Here is a 13,368-nt window from a genome sequence, read left to right as displayed (position 1 = left end):
CCCGCCGGCCTCCGGGCGGGCGGGACTTCCGATCCGGCCGCCGGCCAATGGGGGCGCGGCGAGGGCGCCGCCGGCCAATGGAAGCGCGGGCGGCGGGCGAGGCGGAAGCGCGGCGGCGGGGTCAGAGGGCGCCGCTGTTGATGTTGACACGGGCCCGGCGGCGGCAGCGCCCCCGCCCGCGCTCCGCGGCCCGACAGCTCCGGCCTCGCCGCCGCGCCCGCGGGGGGGCCTGGGCGAGGCCCCCCCGGCTCCGCGGGGCCCGCGGGTAGCAGCAGCGGCCCCGCCACCCGGCGCCTCCCGCGGCCGCCGCGGCCCGGCGGGGCCTCCCGGTCCCCCCTGGTCCCCTTCCCGGTCCCCTTCCCGGTCCCCCCGGCGCCGCCCCATGCGCGCCCCGCCATGACGATCCTCCCGAAGAAGAAGCCGGTGCCGGCGCCCGACGGCGACGCCGACTCGGGCCCGGACGCCGGCCCCGAGCGCGGCGCGGACGCCGGCCCCGAGCGCGGCCCCGGCGGCGTGGGCGAGCCCGGCGGCCCCGGCGGCGTCGGGGGGCCGCGGCCCAGGGCTTCGCCGCCGCCGCCGCTGCGGGGCTGGGCCGGGCTGCCGGCCGCTGGCTCGCCCCCCCCCGCCGGCCCCGGCGGCCCCGGCGGCGGCGGCCCCGGCGGCGGGGATGGGCCCGGGTCTCTGCTGGGGCTGGAGGCGGCGGCGCTGGGGCTGCCCGAGCCCCGCGGGCCCGGCGGCGGCGGCGGCGGAGGCGGCCCCGGACACAGCAAGCGGCGGCGGCGCGGCGGAGCCGGGCCCAGCGGCGGCCCCGGCGGCGGTGGCCCCGGCTGCGGCGGCCCCGGCGGGATGGGGCTGGGGCTGGGGCTGGGCCCCGGCGGCAGCCCCGGCCCCGACGAGGCGGGAGGCGGCTACAACAGCGAGGACGAGTACGAGGCCGGGCGGGTGGAGATGGACCCGGCCACGGCCGAGCAGGTGCGGGGGCCGGGGGGCCTGGGGGTGCTGGGGCTGGGGGCACCAGGGGGATACGGGGGCAGGAGGGACGTGGGACCGGGGGGACCTCAGTGGCCTGGGGGTGTTCAGGGCCCCCCCGGGCATCCCCATGTTTTCACCCCGCCCCGGTCGTGCGTGTCACACGAGGTGTTTGTCCCCATCGCGTGTCCCCCCCCCGCAGGGACCCCCCGTTGTCCCCTAACGCCTGTCTGCCGCACCGTGTCCCGTGGGAACCGTCACGCTCGTCCCCACGTGGCGCAGGGCTCGGGTCCCTATGGCGCGTTTCCCTGGGGGACCCTCGCCCCCCAGGGTGCCCCTCGCCCCCCTCCGGGTGCGGGCACCGAGCCCAGCTGTGTCTCCAGCAGGAGCACCGGTTCGAGAAGGCGCTGCGGGAAAAGAAAGGCTTCATCATCAAACGCATGAAGGAGGACGGCGCCTGTCTCTTCCGGGCCGTGGGTGAGCCCCGCGTCCCCCCCGTGTCCCCCCTGCTACTGCGCCCTGGCATGGGGCTCCCAGGCCTCCAGGCTGACGCCCCCCTCACTGCCCCTTTCTGTCCTCCTTGTCTGGGTGCCGCCAGCTGACCAGGTGTACGGAGACCAGGACATGCACGAGGTGGTGCGCAAGCACTGCATGGACTATCTGGTGAGGCGCTGGGGGGCACTGGGAGGGAACTGCAGGGCACTGAGGTATATGGGGGGCTGATGGAAGGGGACTGGGGGGCACTTGGGGGTTCTGGGGGGTGCAAGGATGTGCTGGGAGCCACTGGAGGGGGATTGGAAGGAGGCTGGGGGGCACTGGGATACGTTGGGAGGCACGGGGATGTACTTGGGGGCACTGGGGCGGACTGGGAGGGTGCCAGGAGCGCTGGGGGGGACTGGGCTGCTATCCCCCCACCCTCCCCAATGTCCCCTGGTGTTTCCTGAGGTCCCCAGGGTTCCCCCCCTCAATGTCCTCAGGGTCCCTGGGGCAGCCCTGCGGTCCTGTGGTGTCCCCGTGCTCCCCGCCACCCCCCAGTGTCCCTCACCACCCCGGGGCTGCCTCGATGTCCCCTGACGTCCCCAACATCCCCTCGCTCCCAGATGAAGAACGCCGACTACTTCTCTAACTACGTGACGGAGGATTTCACCACCTACATCAACCGTAAGCGCAAGAGCACGTGCCACGGGAACCACATCGAGATGCAGGCCATGGCCGAGATGTACAACCGCCCCGTCGAGGTCTACCAGTACGGCACTGGTGCGTCCACCCCGCGGGGCCCTGGGGACAGCGGGGAGGGGGAGGGCCCTGAGGCGACACGGGGGTCCCCAAGGCACCGTAGGGGTTCCCAGGGTGCCGATGTTGGTGCTGGGGGAGGGGGGTCCCTGTGGTTTTCTGGGGTTCCTCAGGGTGCTGGGAGGGTCTCTGTGGTGCCATGGAGGTCCCCCAACGCTCTGGACTTTCCCAAGGTGCTGAGGGGGCTTCCTGTGGTGTCTCTGGGGTCCCCAAGGTGCCATGGGGGGAGTCTCTGGGGTCCCCAGGGTGCTGTAGGGGAATCTGGGGTCCCTGTGGGCCCCCCAAGGTGCTGATGTCGGGGCTCCTGGGTGGCTGTGGGGTCCCCAGGGTGCTGCTGGGGGGCGTACCTGAAGGTCCCTGGGTGCTGTCGGGGGGGGGTCCCCACGTGCCTGTGGGGTGGTGGGGGTGCCGCTGTGCTGACGGGGTGCCCGCAGAGCCCATCAACACCTTCCACGGGATCCAGCACAACGAGGACGAGCCCATTCGGGTCAGCTACCACCGCAACATCCACTACAACTCCGTTGTCAACCCCAACAAGGCCACCATCGGCGTGGGGCTGGGGCTGCCCTCCTTCAAGCCAGGGGTCAGTGGGGCTGGGGGGCCTGGGACCCCCATTGCCGTGGGGTGGGGGTGCCCCCCTTCAGTCCAGGGGGGCTGGGGAGGTCAGGGGGGCTTGGGCCCCCCATTGCCGTGGGGTGGGGGTGCCCTCCTTCAGTCCAGGGGGGCTGGGGGGGTCAGGGGGGCTTGGGCCCCCCATTGCCGTGGGGTGGGGGTGCCCCCCTTCAGTCCAGGGGGGCTGGGGGGGTCAGGGGGGCTTGGGCCCCCCATTGCCGTGGGGTGGGGGTGCCCCCCTTCAGTCCAGGGGGGCTGGGGGGGTCAGGGGGGCTTGGGCCCCCCATTGCCGTGGGGTGGGGGTGCCCCCCTTCAGTCCAGGGGGACTGGGGGGGTCGGAGGGGGCTTGGGCCCCCCATTGCCGTGGGGTGGGGGTGCCCCCCTTCAGTCCAGGGGGGCTGGGGGGGTCAGGGGGGCTTGGGCCCCCCATTGCGATGGGGTGGGGGTGCCCCCCTTCAGTCCAGGGGGGCTGGGGGGGTCAGGGGGGCTTGGGCCCCCCATTGCGATGGGGTGGGGGTGCCCCCCTTCAGTCCAGGGGGTCTCTGGAGGGGCCCTATGGGTCCTGGGGCCCTCCCTGGCTGCCCCCTCCCTCCCCTGTGGGTGGGGCCATGGAGGGGGCATGGCCACACTTAGTCCCGCCTCCCACTGCCTTCTTTGTCTGTGGCCCCACCCCCCCGGTGGGAGCCCTGGTCTGGGGGTGGGGCTTGTCTGGGGGCGGAGCCTGCCTCTGGGGGTGTGGTTTGGGGTGTGTCTGAGCATGGCCCCGCCCCCTGCCAGCAGCCCCATTCCAGGTTGGTGCTGTGCCGGGGGGGTGGAGCCTTCTGGGGTGGGGCGTGGCCTGCCAGAGGGGGTGGAGCCTGCTGTGAGGGGTGGGTTCTTAATGGCCCAGCTGGAATCAAGGGGGTGTGGCCTCGGTGTAGGGGTGTGGCCTAGTGTGCCCCCCCCCCCCCCCCCCCCACTGCTGGGTCTGGGGGCTGTGTGCCCGGGGGTTCTGTGGGGGCGTGGCCTGTCGTGGGGGCGTGGCCTGTCGTGGGGGCGTGGCCTGTCGTGGGGGCGTGGCCTGTCGTGGGGGCGTGTCCGAGCGTGGCCCCGCCCCCAGCTGGCAGAGCAGTCGCTGATGAAGAGCGCCATCAAGACCTCGGAGGAGTCCTGGATCGAGCAGCAGATGCTGGAGGACAAGAAGCGGGCGACCGACTGGGAGGCCACCAACGAGGCCATCGAGGAGCAGGTGGCCCGCGAGTCCTACCTCCAGTGGCTGCGCGACCAGGAGAAGCAGGCCCGGCAGGTGGGGCGCCCCGCCTTCCCCCCCGGGGGCGTAGGGGCCGTCGTGGACCCCCCTCAGCGGGGTCCTGGGGTCCCCATCCCCACCTCTCCCTGGCTGCCCGCCCGGGGACAGCGCTGGCCTGGGCAGGGGCGGGTGACGTGCCTCCCCGCGTCCCCGCAGCCCCGCAAGGCCAGCGCCACGTGCAGCTCGGCTACGGCGGCGGCGGCCAGCGGCCTGGAGGAGTGGAGCGGGCGCTCGCCCCGGCCCCGCAGCGCCGCCCCCTCGCCTGAGCATCCCGGTCTGCACCCCGAGGCACCCGGCCCCAAGCCCCCCTCGCCCGGTGCCCCCCCCCCAGGCAAGCCCCCCTCGCCCTGTGCCCCAGGTGGGTATCTCTGGGGGCTGGGGGGGACAAACCGGGGGCTTATGGGGTGCTGGAGGACCCAAACTGGGTGCTGCAAGGTGCTGGGGGGGGGGCAGCTGGGTGTTAAAGGGAGTTGAGGGCCCCAAATTGGTTGTTATGGGGTGGTGGAGGGTCCAAATCAGGTGCTGGGTGGTGCTGGGAAGGGCATGAGGGAGCCCCAGTTAGGTGCTGGGGGGGGTTATGGGGCCCCAACATGGGAATTATGGGGTGCTGGGAGTCCCAAATTGGCCACTATGGGGTGGGGGGGGCCCAAATTGGATGTGGGAGGGTGCTGGGTGGGACAGGGGGCTGCTGGGGGGGTCTCAGGGACGGTGTGCCTGGCCCCCCCCCACGATGTGCCTGCCTCCCAGGGACCAGCAGCCAGCTGGGGGCGGGTGGAGGCCGGGCCACCCCCCCGCTGGTGTCCCTGTACCCCGCGCTGGAGTGCCGTGCCATCATGCAGCAGATGTCCCCCACCGCCTTCGGTGAGCAGGGGGGCCTGGGCAGGGGGCTGGGGGGGGTCTCGGGCCGGGGGGCGGAGTTGTGGGGTTGTAGGGGTGTCTCGGGGGGGGGGGGATTAGGGTTGGGGGAGATTTAGGAGTGTTGGGGGGTATTTCTCAGTTTAGGGGGGGAATCCTGGGTTTGGGTCTGTTAGGTTGTGGTTTTGGGGGGGGGAAGTCTTGAGTTTTGGCCTTTTCAGCTTGGCAGTGCTCTAGATTTGGGGGAAAAGATCTCTGTTGGGGGATTTGTCTCCCTTTGCTGCAACTCTGGGGGGGACGGGACATGACACAAAATCTCTAATTTGGGAGGCAGCCCCAGAACCCTCACTTGGGGAGTAGCCAAGCTCTGGCCCTGCCACGTCGGCGCTCATTGCTGTCCCTTCTGGGGCGATGCCCGGGAGATCTGTGGGGTTATGTGCCCCCCCCCCTTTAAACTCCATCCTCGCCCCCCAATTTTTGGGGCCCCCCTAGGCCTGAACGACTGGGAGGACGACGAGATCCTGGCGTCAGTGCTGGCCGTCTCGCAGCAGGAGTACTTGGAGACCATGAAGACCTCCCGCCACAGAGACCCCGCCGCCGACAAGAGTTGATATTGAACCCCCGGACTGCGCCCTGGCCCCCCTCGCCGCCCCCCCCCGGCCCCCCCAGGGACCTCTAGGTGCATGGCGGCCCAGGCTGGGGGGGGCGTTTTATTTCGGGGAACCCCCCCTCCCCGCTTTCATGGGACGCCTCCTGACCGGGGAGGGGAGGGGGACACAGCGCTGGACGCCGCGGGACAAACCTCGGCTATTTTTGGGGGGGGGGGGAGAAGACACACGCACCCCCCCCCATAATTACAGCTGGAAGGAAGAGGGGGGACTGGGGGAATGGGGGGGGAGGGTGGGGGGCTCCTATTTTTTGTAGGGTCTCCCCTTTCTTTCCTGGTGGGATTTTGCTGTTTGGGGAGGGGGGTCCCCCTCTCTGCCCCCCGCCCCTCCCGGAGCATCCTGCCCCCCTTCCCCCCCCCCCAGCACCCCAGGGTGGGGGAGGGTGCGGGGTGGGGCTGGGGGTGCTGCCCCCCGAACCCCCCCTCCCCCGACGCCCCCCCTGCGCCCTATTATTAAATGATGCCCAGCAGCCCCCCGGCCCCGTCTGTTCATGGGAGGGGGGGTTCATCATCCCCTTCCCCAGGGCAGGCTTGGGGGGGTCCCCAGACCCTTCTGGGGGGACTGTGTTCCATGTGGGGAGGTGCTGGGCCATTCTGGGGGGCTCTCTTCCCCCTGGGGGGGGCTCTAAGATCGCTGGGGGGGGCAGAGCTGCTTTGGGGGTGCTGCCCTTTAGCCCTGCTGGATGCCAAGGTGGGGGGGCGGGGGGGGGGGGAGCTCTTTGGGGGGGGATAGGGCTGTTTGGGGGGGCCCTGGGCCCCTTTGGTGGCCGCCCACCGCTATTTTGGGGGCCCAGTTTCGGGGAGCTCGCCTTATCGCGACGAAGGCGTGCTGGAAGCTGCCGGCCACGTCGTGAGAGCGCTAGGGCCTGCGCGGCCCGGTCTCCATGGCGACGGGGGCGGGGCAAGGGGCGGGGCGGGCTCCCGCCCCTCCCCGCCCGTGGCGGGGGGGGGCGGCGGCGCACGCGCAGAGCGGCGGCGCGCGGCATGGAGCTGCGCGGGGGGGCGGCGGCGGCGGGCGCGAGGACCGGTGAGGAGAAACGCGGTTTGCGGCGGGAAAGCGGCGGCGGCGGGGGCCGTGAGGGAAAAGCGGGTGGTCTCTGCCCGGGGGCCTGCGGGGGGGTCTGGGGGGGGCCCGAGGGGAAGGGGGGGCACGTCCCGGGGGGGGGGGGGGTGTGAGGAGAAAGTGGGGGTCCCGGGGCTGGGGGGGGGGGGGGCGCTGAGTGTCTTTGTGGGTCGTTTTGAGGGGGATCGTGAGGGAAATCCTGGGTTCCCGCCACCGGGGGGGCCGTGGGGGGTCCCGAGAGCAGGTTTTAAGGGAGTGTCTGAGGAGAAACAGGTGGTTCCCGGGGCGGGAAGGGTTTTGAAGGGTCCCGGGGCGGTTTGTGAGGGGAAAGCGGGGGTCCTGGGGCTGGGGTGGGGGCGTTCTGAGGGGGATCGTGAGGGAAAACTGGGGGTCCCGGGTCCGGGGGGGCCGTTGGAGGGTCCTGAGGGGGTTCGTGAGGAAAACCGAGGGGAATGGCGGCTGGGGAAGGACATGGAGGGTCCGGGGAAGGGGTTTGAGGCATTTTGGGGCATTTTCTGAGGGCAAAGTGGGGGTCCCGGCACCGGGGGAGGGCGGGGGGGCGTCCGGGGAGTGGGTTTTGAGGTGTTTCAAGGGAATTTCTGTGAAGAAACAGGCGGTTCCTGGGCCGGGGGGGTCCCGGGGGGGTTCTGAGGAGAAACCGGTGGTTTCCAGCCCTGGGGGGGGGGGGTTGATGGGAGAAAGTGAGGCTTGGGACTGGGGGGGAATCGGGGTCGCTGGGGGGGGAGCATGGGGGTGCCTATGGTGCCGGGGGCACCCGTGACCCCCCGACACCCATCTCAGATCCAGGCAAGCGAAAGAAAAAGCGCAAAAAGGACAAAAAACGAAAACCACCCCCACGGTGAGGGGGGATACGAGGGGGAGCGGCAGGGTCACGGTTTCCCCAGAGCCCCCCGTGACCCTTAGGGAGTGGAGACAACCTGCTGTTGGGGGGGGTGGAGCTTTTGGGGTGCCCTTCTTCCCTGGGGGGGACAAGCAGAGCCCCCTTTCCTGGGGGGGGGGCACATTCCTAGGGCCACCCTTCCCCCTGCCAGGGCTATTTTTAACCCCACGGTGCCTGGGGCCGTGAGGTCATTTCTATTTTGGGGGGGTGATGTCCCAGCATGCCTCGCACCCCCCCTCACTCTGGCCTGGGGGGCCTCTGGGACCTCCCGGCATTCTCCTGGGACCATTTGCCCCCCCTTTCCCCCTGAGGGACCACGCTGTGGGCCCCCCGAGCATGGGGGAGACCCCTGAGGGGACCAGCTATGGGGAGGGGGTGCAGAGCCCTGGGTCCCCTGGGGCTGGGGGGTGTGGGGAGCCCGGACGCCGGGGTTCCCAGCCTGGCTCTGCCCCCCGCAGGACCCCCAGCCCCCCTGAGGATGTGTCGCCAGAGACCCCCCCTCCCCTGCCCCTGCTGTCAGAGGGGCTGCTGGGCTCTGACGAAGGGGAGCAGGAGGACCCCCGGGACTACTGCAAAGGTGGGGGTGCCTGGATGCCTGGGTCCACGGGGGGGCAGGGGGAGCCCCCACGCACCGGGGTGCCAGGCTGTCCCCCCCTCTCCGTGCCCCCCCAGGCGGGTATTACCCCGTGCGGATCGGGGACCTCTTCAACGGGCGCTACCACGTGGTGCGCAAGCTGGGCTGGGGGCACTTCTCCACCGTCTGGCTCTGCTGGGACATCAGGTGAGTGTCCGGACCCCTGGGACCCCCGCGGGGGGCGTGGGAGGGGGCTTGGGGGGGCCCCCCCGGACTCCTGGGTCCCCTCCGCAGGCGGAAGCGGTTCGTGGCGCTGAAGGTGGTGAAGAGCGCGCCCCAGTACACCGAGACGGCTCTGGACGAGATCAAGTTGCTGAAATGCGTGAGTGCGCCCAGCCCCCGCAAACCGGGGACCCCCAGGCTCCCCCCCGACCCCCCGTAACTCCCCCCGTGCCCCCCCAGGTCCGCGACTCGGACCCCAGCGACCCCAAGCGGGAGAACATCGTGCAGCTCATCGACGACTTCAAGATCTCGGGGGTCAACGGCGTCCGTATCCTTCCGGGGACCCAGGCGTCCAGGAGCCCCATCTCCTCCCCAGGGGGGGTCCCGGGTGGGGGGCCCCGCGTCCCCCGCCCCGTGGGGGGGTCCCAGGCATCCGGGCGCTCCTTGACCCCCCCCAGACGTGTGCATGGTGCTGGAGGTGCTGGGCCACCAGCTCCTGCGCTGGATCATCAAGTCCAACTACCAGGGGCTGCCCCTGCCCTGCGTCAAGAGCATCGTGCGACAGGTGAGGGGGGGCCCCCACGTCCCCCCGGCACCCCGTATCCCTGTGGGACCCCAAATGTCCTCCCCAGAGCCCCCCCTAATCCCCCCGCATCCCCCTGCCACCCCACGAACCTCAAGTGTTCCCCCTAGGGCTCCCCAGTGTCCCCGCAGGCTCCCCCAGATCCCCATGGGGACCCCAAACGTCCCCCCTAGGGCTCCCCAATGTCCCCGCGGGCTCCCCCAGATCCCCATGGGGACCCCAAACGTCCCCCTAGGGCTCCCCAATGTCCCCGCGGGCTCCCCCAGATCCCCATGGGGACCCCAAACGTCCCCCTAGGGCTCCCCCAGATCCCCACGGGGACCCCAAACGTCCCCCTAGGGCTCCCCAGTGTCCCCGTGGGCTCCCCCAGATCCCCACGGGGACCCCAAATGTCCCCCCTAGGGCTCCCCAATGTCCCCGCGGGCTCCCCCAGATCCCCACGGGGACCCCAAACGTCCCCCTAGGGCTCCCCAGTGTCCCCGTGGGCTCCCCCAGATCCCCACGGGGACCCCAAATGTCCCCCCTAGGGCTCCCCAGTGTCCCTGTGGGCTCCCCCAGATCCCCATGGGGACCCCAAATATCCCCCCTAGGGCTCCCCAGTGTCCCCGTGGGCTCCCCCAGATCCCCACGGGGACCCCAAATGTCCCCCCTAGGGCTCCCCAGTGTCCCTGTGGGCTCCCCCAGATCCCCATGGGGACCCCAAATATCCCCCCTAGGGCTCCCCAGTGTCCCCGCGGGCTCCCCCAGATCCCCATGGGGACCCCAAACGTCCCCCTAGGGCTCCCCAGTGTCCCCGCGGGCTCCCCCAGATCCCTACGGGGACCCCAAACGTCCCCCTAGGGCTCCCCAGTGTCCCTGTGGGCTCCCCCAGATCCCCATGGGGACCCCAAACGTCCCCCTAGGGCTCCCCAGTGTCCCTGTGGGCTCCCCCAGATCCCCATGGGGACCCCAAACGTCCCCCTAGAGCCCCCCGTTATCCTTTCTGGGACCCTCTGTGTGCCCGCAGGTTCTCCAGGTGGTCTCTCTAGAGCCTACCCTCAATCCGCAGTACCCCAAGATCCACTTGAGACCCCAAATATCCCCATGGGGAGCCCTAATGTCCTCCCTGGAGACCCCCGGGTCCCCCCCAGGCCCCCAGTATCCCCCCCGATCCCCGCAGGGGGGCCAGCAGGCCTCGGGGACGGCGTGAGGGAGGGTCGCTGCGCCCCCCCCCCCGCCCCTGATTTGGGGGTGCTCTCCCTGCGTCGGGGCGCAGGTGCTGGAGGGGCTGGACTACCTGCACACCAAGTGCAAGATCATCCACACGGACATCAAGCCGGAGAACGTGCTGCTGCGGGTGGGGGAGCCCTTCGTGCGGCAGCTGGCGGCCGAGGCCGCGCGCTGGGCCCGGGGGGGCGGCCCCCCCCAGAGCGCAGGTACCCCCGAGCCCCGCCGCCGCGCCACGGGGGGAGCCGGACCCCCGGGACCCCTGGGGGGGACCCCGTCCGATTCCCCCTCTGCCCTCTTTTCTCTCCGCAGTGAGCTCCGCGCCGCCGGACGTCCCCGTGAGTGTCTCGGGGCGGCGGCCCCTCCTCGCACGCCTCCTTGCACGCCCGCCCGCCCTCGCGCGCCTCCTCGCCCGCCTGCGTGACTTCGCACGTCTCCTCGCCCGCGCCCTCGCATGGCTCCTCCCGCGGGTGCGTGACCCCCGGCGGCTCCCCCGCGCCCCCCGCGCTTTGCACCCCCGCCCCTCGCGCGAGGCCTTCCCCCCCCCGCCCCGTGCGAGCGGCCCTCTCCCGCTCCGCCGCGGCAGGAGCGGCTCTCCCGCGCCCAGCGGCGGCGGCGACGGCGGCGGCAGCGGCGCCAGAGCCGCCTCCTGGCCCAGCGCCTGCGGGACCTGGAGCACCTGCGGGAGATGGGGGGGTCACCGGGGGCCCCTGATGATGCTGGTCAGTGCCTGGGGGGGGTCTGGGACCCCCGGGGGGAGCTCGGGGTCCCCTGGGGCACGGGGAGGGGGTCAGAGGGGTCCCCGGGGGAGGATTCGGCGCTCCGGGGTGGCTGCGAGGTGGGTGGGGGTCCCCAGGGCGGGTTTGGGAGTCCTGGGGGGGGCGGGAGCCCCAGCGAATGGTTTTGGGGGTCCCAGGGGTGGCGTTGGGGGTCCCAGGGGTGGCGTTGGGGACCCTGGCAGGGGGGTTTGGGTCCCTCGGGGCTGGTTTTGGGGGTCCCACGAGGGTTGGGGGGGCCCCAGGGGGTTTCGGGCCCCCCGAGGCTGGCGTAGGGGTTCCCGGGAGGGCTGGAGGGAAACCTGGGAGCGCGGGGCGTCGCCGTGGGGACCCCTCTCTCCCTTTCGGGGGGCCCCCAGGCTTTGGGGGTCTCAGGGCCTCCTCCCTCCTGCAGAGGCCCCCCCCCCGGACCCTGACGAGGGGGGCAGCCCCCCCAGCGGCGCCTCCTCCTCGGGGGTGCACACCCTGCGGGCCGGCGGCTCCAGCGACGGGCTCTCGGGGGGCTCCTCCGCCTCGGGGGGGGGCCCCCCCCGCCGCCCCCCCAGCCCCAGCTCTGCCTCCGACTCCCTCCTCACCCCCACCTCCAGCTCTCTCATCTCGGGGGGCTCGGGGGGGGCCCCCCCTGCCCCCCTCGGTCAGCGGGGGGGCCCCGGGGGGGTGTTGGGGGGCAGGTGGGGAAGCGGGGGGGCAGTTGGGGTTGTGGGGGCAATTGGGGGGGCGGAATTGGGGGGCAGTTGGGGTTGTGGGGGCAATTGGGGGGCCGGGGGGGTGGAATTGGGGGGCAGTTGGGGTTGTGGGGGCAATTGGGGGGCCGGGGGGGTGGAATTGGGGGGCAGTTGGGGTTGTGGGGGCAATTGGGGGGCCGGGGGAGTGGAACTGGGGGGCAGTTGGGGTTGTGGGGGCAATTGGGGGGCAGTTGGGGTTGTGGGGGCAATTGGGGGGCCGGGGGGGCGGAACTGGGGGGCAGTTGGGGTTGTGGGGGCAATTGGGGGACCAGGGGGGTGGAATTGGGGGGCAGTTGGGGTTGTGGGGGCAATTGGGGGGCCGGGGGGGTGGAGGGTGGAATTGGGGGGCAGTTGGTGTTGCAGGGGGGAGGTTGGGGGGGGCAATTGGGGGTCCTGGGGGAATATTGGGGGTCCTGGGGGGGGAATTGGGGGGCGGCGGGGGGTGCTGGGGGGGCAGCGGTGGGGCTGGGGGGGCAGGCGGGGACTCTGCTGGGGGCGGTGGGGGGCCGGGGGGTATTGGGGTGCCCCCGCTGACGTCCCCTCTGCCGCCACGCAGGTGGGGGGGTGCTGGGGGGGCAGGAGAACCCCCTGGACCCCCGCTGCGCCCCTCGGCTGCGCGTCAAGATCGCCGACCTCGGCAACGGCTGCTGGGTGGTGAGGGGGCAACTGGGGGGGGGCTGGGGCAGCGGGGTTGGTTTTGGGGTGGTTTGGGACAGATGGGGGGCTTGGGGGTGCGCCCCCCCCCGGGCGGGGGGTGACGCCCCGGCCCCCGCGCAGCACCGGCACTTCACCGAGGACATCCAGACGCGGCAGTACCGGGCGCTGGAGGTGCTGCTGGGGGCCGGCTACGGGCCCCCCGCCGACATCTGGAGCACCGCCTGCATGGTGAGGGGCGCCCGCCCCACGGCCGGCCCCACGGCGCCCGCCCCACGGCGCCCCGCGGCCCCTCACCGCCCCGCTCTGCCCCCAGGCCTTCGAGCTGGCGACGGGCGACTACCTGTTCGAGCCGCACTCCGGGGAGGACTACAGCCGGGACGAGGGTAGGCGGGGCCGCGGGAGGGGCGTGGCCGAGAGATGGGGCGGGGCCGCGGAGGGGCGTGGCCTGACGCGCCCCGCCCTCCCCCAGACCACATCGCCCACGTGATCGAGCTGCTGGGGGAGATCCCGCGGCACGTGGCGCTGGCGGGGCGCTACTCCCGGGAGTTCTTCAACCGCCGCGGTGAGGGGCGGGGCCAAGGGATGGGGCGGGGCACGCTGGGGCGGGGCTATGCAAATGAAGGGGTGCACCAGTTACACCCACGGCCGGGGGGGGGGGCGGCTCTGGGTGCAAGAGGGCAGTATTGGGGGGGGGCGTGTCCCGGCGCGGTGGTCACGCCCCGCCGCCCCGCCCCACAGGGGAGCTGCGGCACATCCGCCACCTGCGGCCCTGGGGGCTGCGGGCGGTGCTGCAGGAGAAGTACGAGTGGCCCCGGGGGGCGGCCGCCGCCTTCGCCCGCTTCCTGCGGCCCATGCTGGCCTTCGAGCCCGCCCGCCGCGCCACCGCCGCCCAGTGCCTGCGCCACCCCTGGCTCCGCCCCTAGCACCGCCCCGCCCCGCCCGCGTGAGCGTGAATAAAGGCGCGGCACGGCCGGGAG

The 13,368-nt window shown here is 72.6% G+C and overlaps 2 protein-coding genes across 3 annotated transcripts; both read left to right on the top strand.

Annotated features, from left to right (window-relative positions):
* Positions 1 to 187: 187 nt before the first annotated feature.
* OTUD5 (OTU deubiquitinase 5) lies at positions 188 to 6,136 on the top strand. 2 transcript variants are annotated; one of them, XM_082334303.1, is made up of 9 exons: positions 188 to 972; positions 1,353 to 1,446; positions 1,568 to 1,632; positions 2,070 to 2,226; positions 2,697 to 2,845; positions 3,974 to 4,159; positions 4,319 to 4,520; positions 4,910 to 5,023; positions 5,510 to 6,136. In XM_082334303.1, the coding sequence occupies exons 1-9, from the start codon at positions 397 to 399 to the stop codon at positions 5,626 to 5,628; spliced, it is 1,662 nt and encodes a 553-aa protein (XP_082190429.1). In that variant the 5' UTR covers positions 188 to 396; the 3' UTR covers positions 5,629 to 6,136. The 2 variants fall into 2 exon arrangements, with proteins under 2 accessions (XP_082190429.1, XP_082190430.1); XM_082334304.1 differs by having other exon boundaries at positions 796 to 972; positions 1,356 to 1,446; positions 5,510 to 6,127.
* Positions 6,137 to 6,651: 515 nt separating this feature from the next.
* On the top strand, positions 6,652 to 13,367 carry SRPK3 (SRSF protein kinase 3). Its single transcript, XM_082334301.1, has 16 exons — positions 6,652 to 6,711; positions 7,549 to 7,606; positions 8,107 to 8,225; positions 8,321 to 8,429; positions 8,517 to 8,604; positions 8,685 to 8,772; positions 8,903 to 9,009; positions 10,283 to 10,442; positions 10,546 to 10,571; positions 10,820 to 10,955; positions 11,404 to 11,643; positions 12,291 to 12,388; positions 12,512 to 12,619; positions 12,705 to 12,774; positions 12,861 to 12,953; positions 13,130 to 13,367. Exons 1-16 carry the CDS (start codon positions 6,669 to 6,671, stop codon positions 13,312 to 13,314), a joined length of 1,728 nt encoding a protein of 575 aa, XP_082190427.1. The 5' UTR covers positions 6,652 to 6,668; the 3' UTR covers positions 13,315 to 13,367.
* Position 13,368: the final 1 nt, after the last annotated feature.

Source organism: Platalea leucorodia (genome assembly GCF_965183815.1).
Source record: "Platalea leucorodia genome assembly, chromosome: 33".
Classification (NCBI taxonomy): domain Eukaryota; kingdom Metazoa; phylum Chordata; class Aves; order Pelecaniformes; family Threskiornithidae; genus Platalea; species Platalea leucorodia.
This window is presented reverse-complemented; position numbering and strand designations above follow the sequence as displayed.

What these genes read in the sequence shown, in the direction of transcription:
- SRPK3 (XM_082334301.1), top strand. Translation starts at nt 6,669, where the DNA reads ATGGAGCTGCGCGGGGGGGCGGCGGCGGCGGGCGCGAGGACCG. An exon ending in CCCCCGGGACTACTGCAAAG is followed by an intron (nt 8,226 to 8,320) that starts GTGGGGGTGCCT and finishes GTGCCCCCCCAG; the next exon opens with GCGGGTATTACCCCGTGCGG. An exon ending in CCGCGCCGCCGGACGTCCCC is followed by an intron (nt 10,572 to 10,819) that starts GTGAGTGTCTCG and finishes CCGCCGCGGCAG; the next exon opens with GAGCGGCTCTCCCGCGCCCA.
- OTUD5 (XM_082334303.1), top strand. Translation starts at nt 397, where the DNA reads ATGACGATCCTCCCGAAGAAGAAGCCGGTGCCGGCGCCCGACGGCGAC. An exon ending in AGCACTGCATGGACTATCTG is followed by an intron (nt 1,633 to 2,069) that starts GTGAGGCGCTGG and finishes CCTCGCTCCCAG; the next exon opens with ATGAAGAACGCCGACTACTT. An exon ending in AGGAGAAGCAGGCCCGGCAG is followed by an intron (nt 4,160 to 4,318) that starts GTGGGGCGCCCC and finishes GCGTCCCCGCAG; the next exon opens with CCCCGCAAGGCCAGCGCCAC.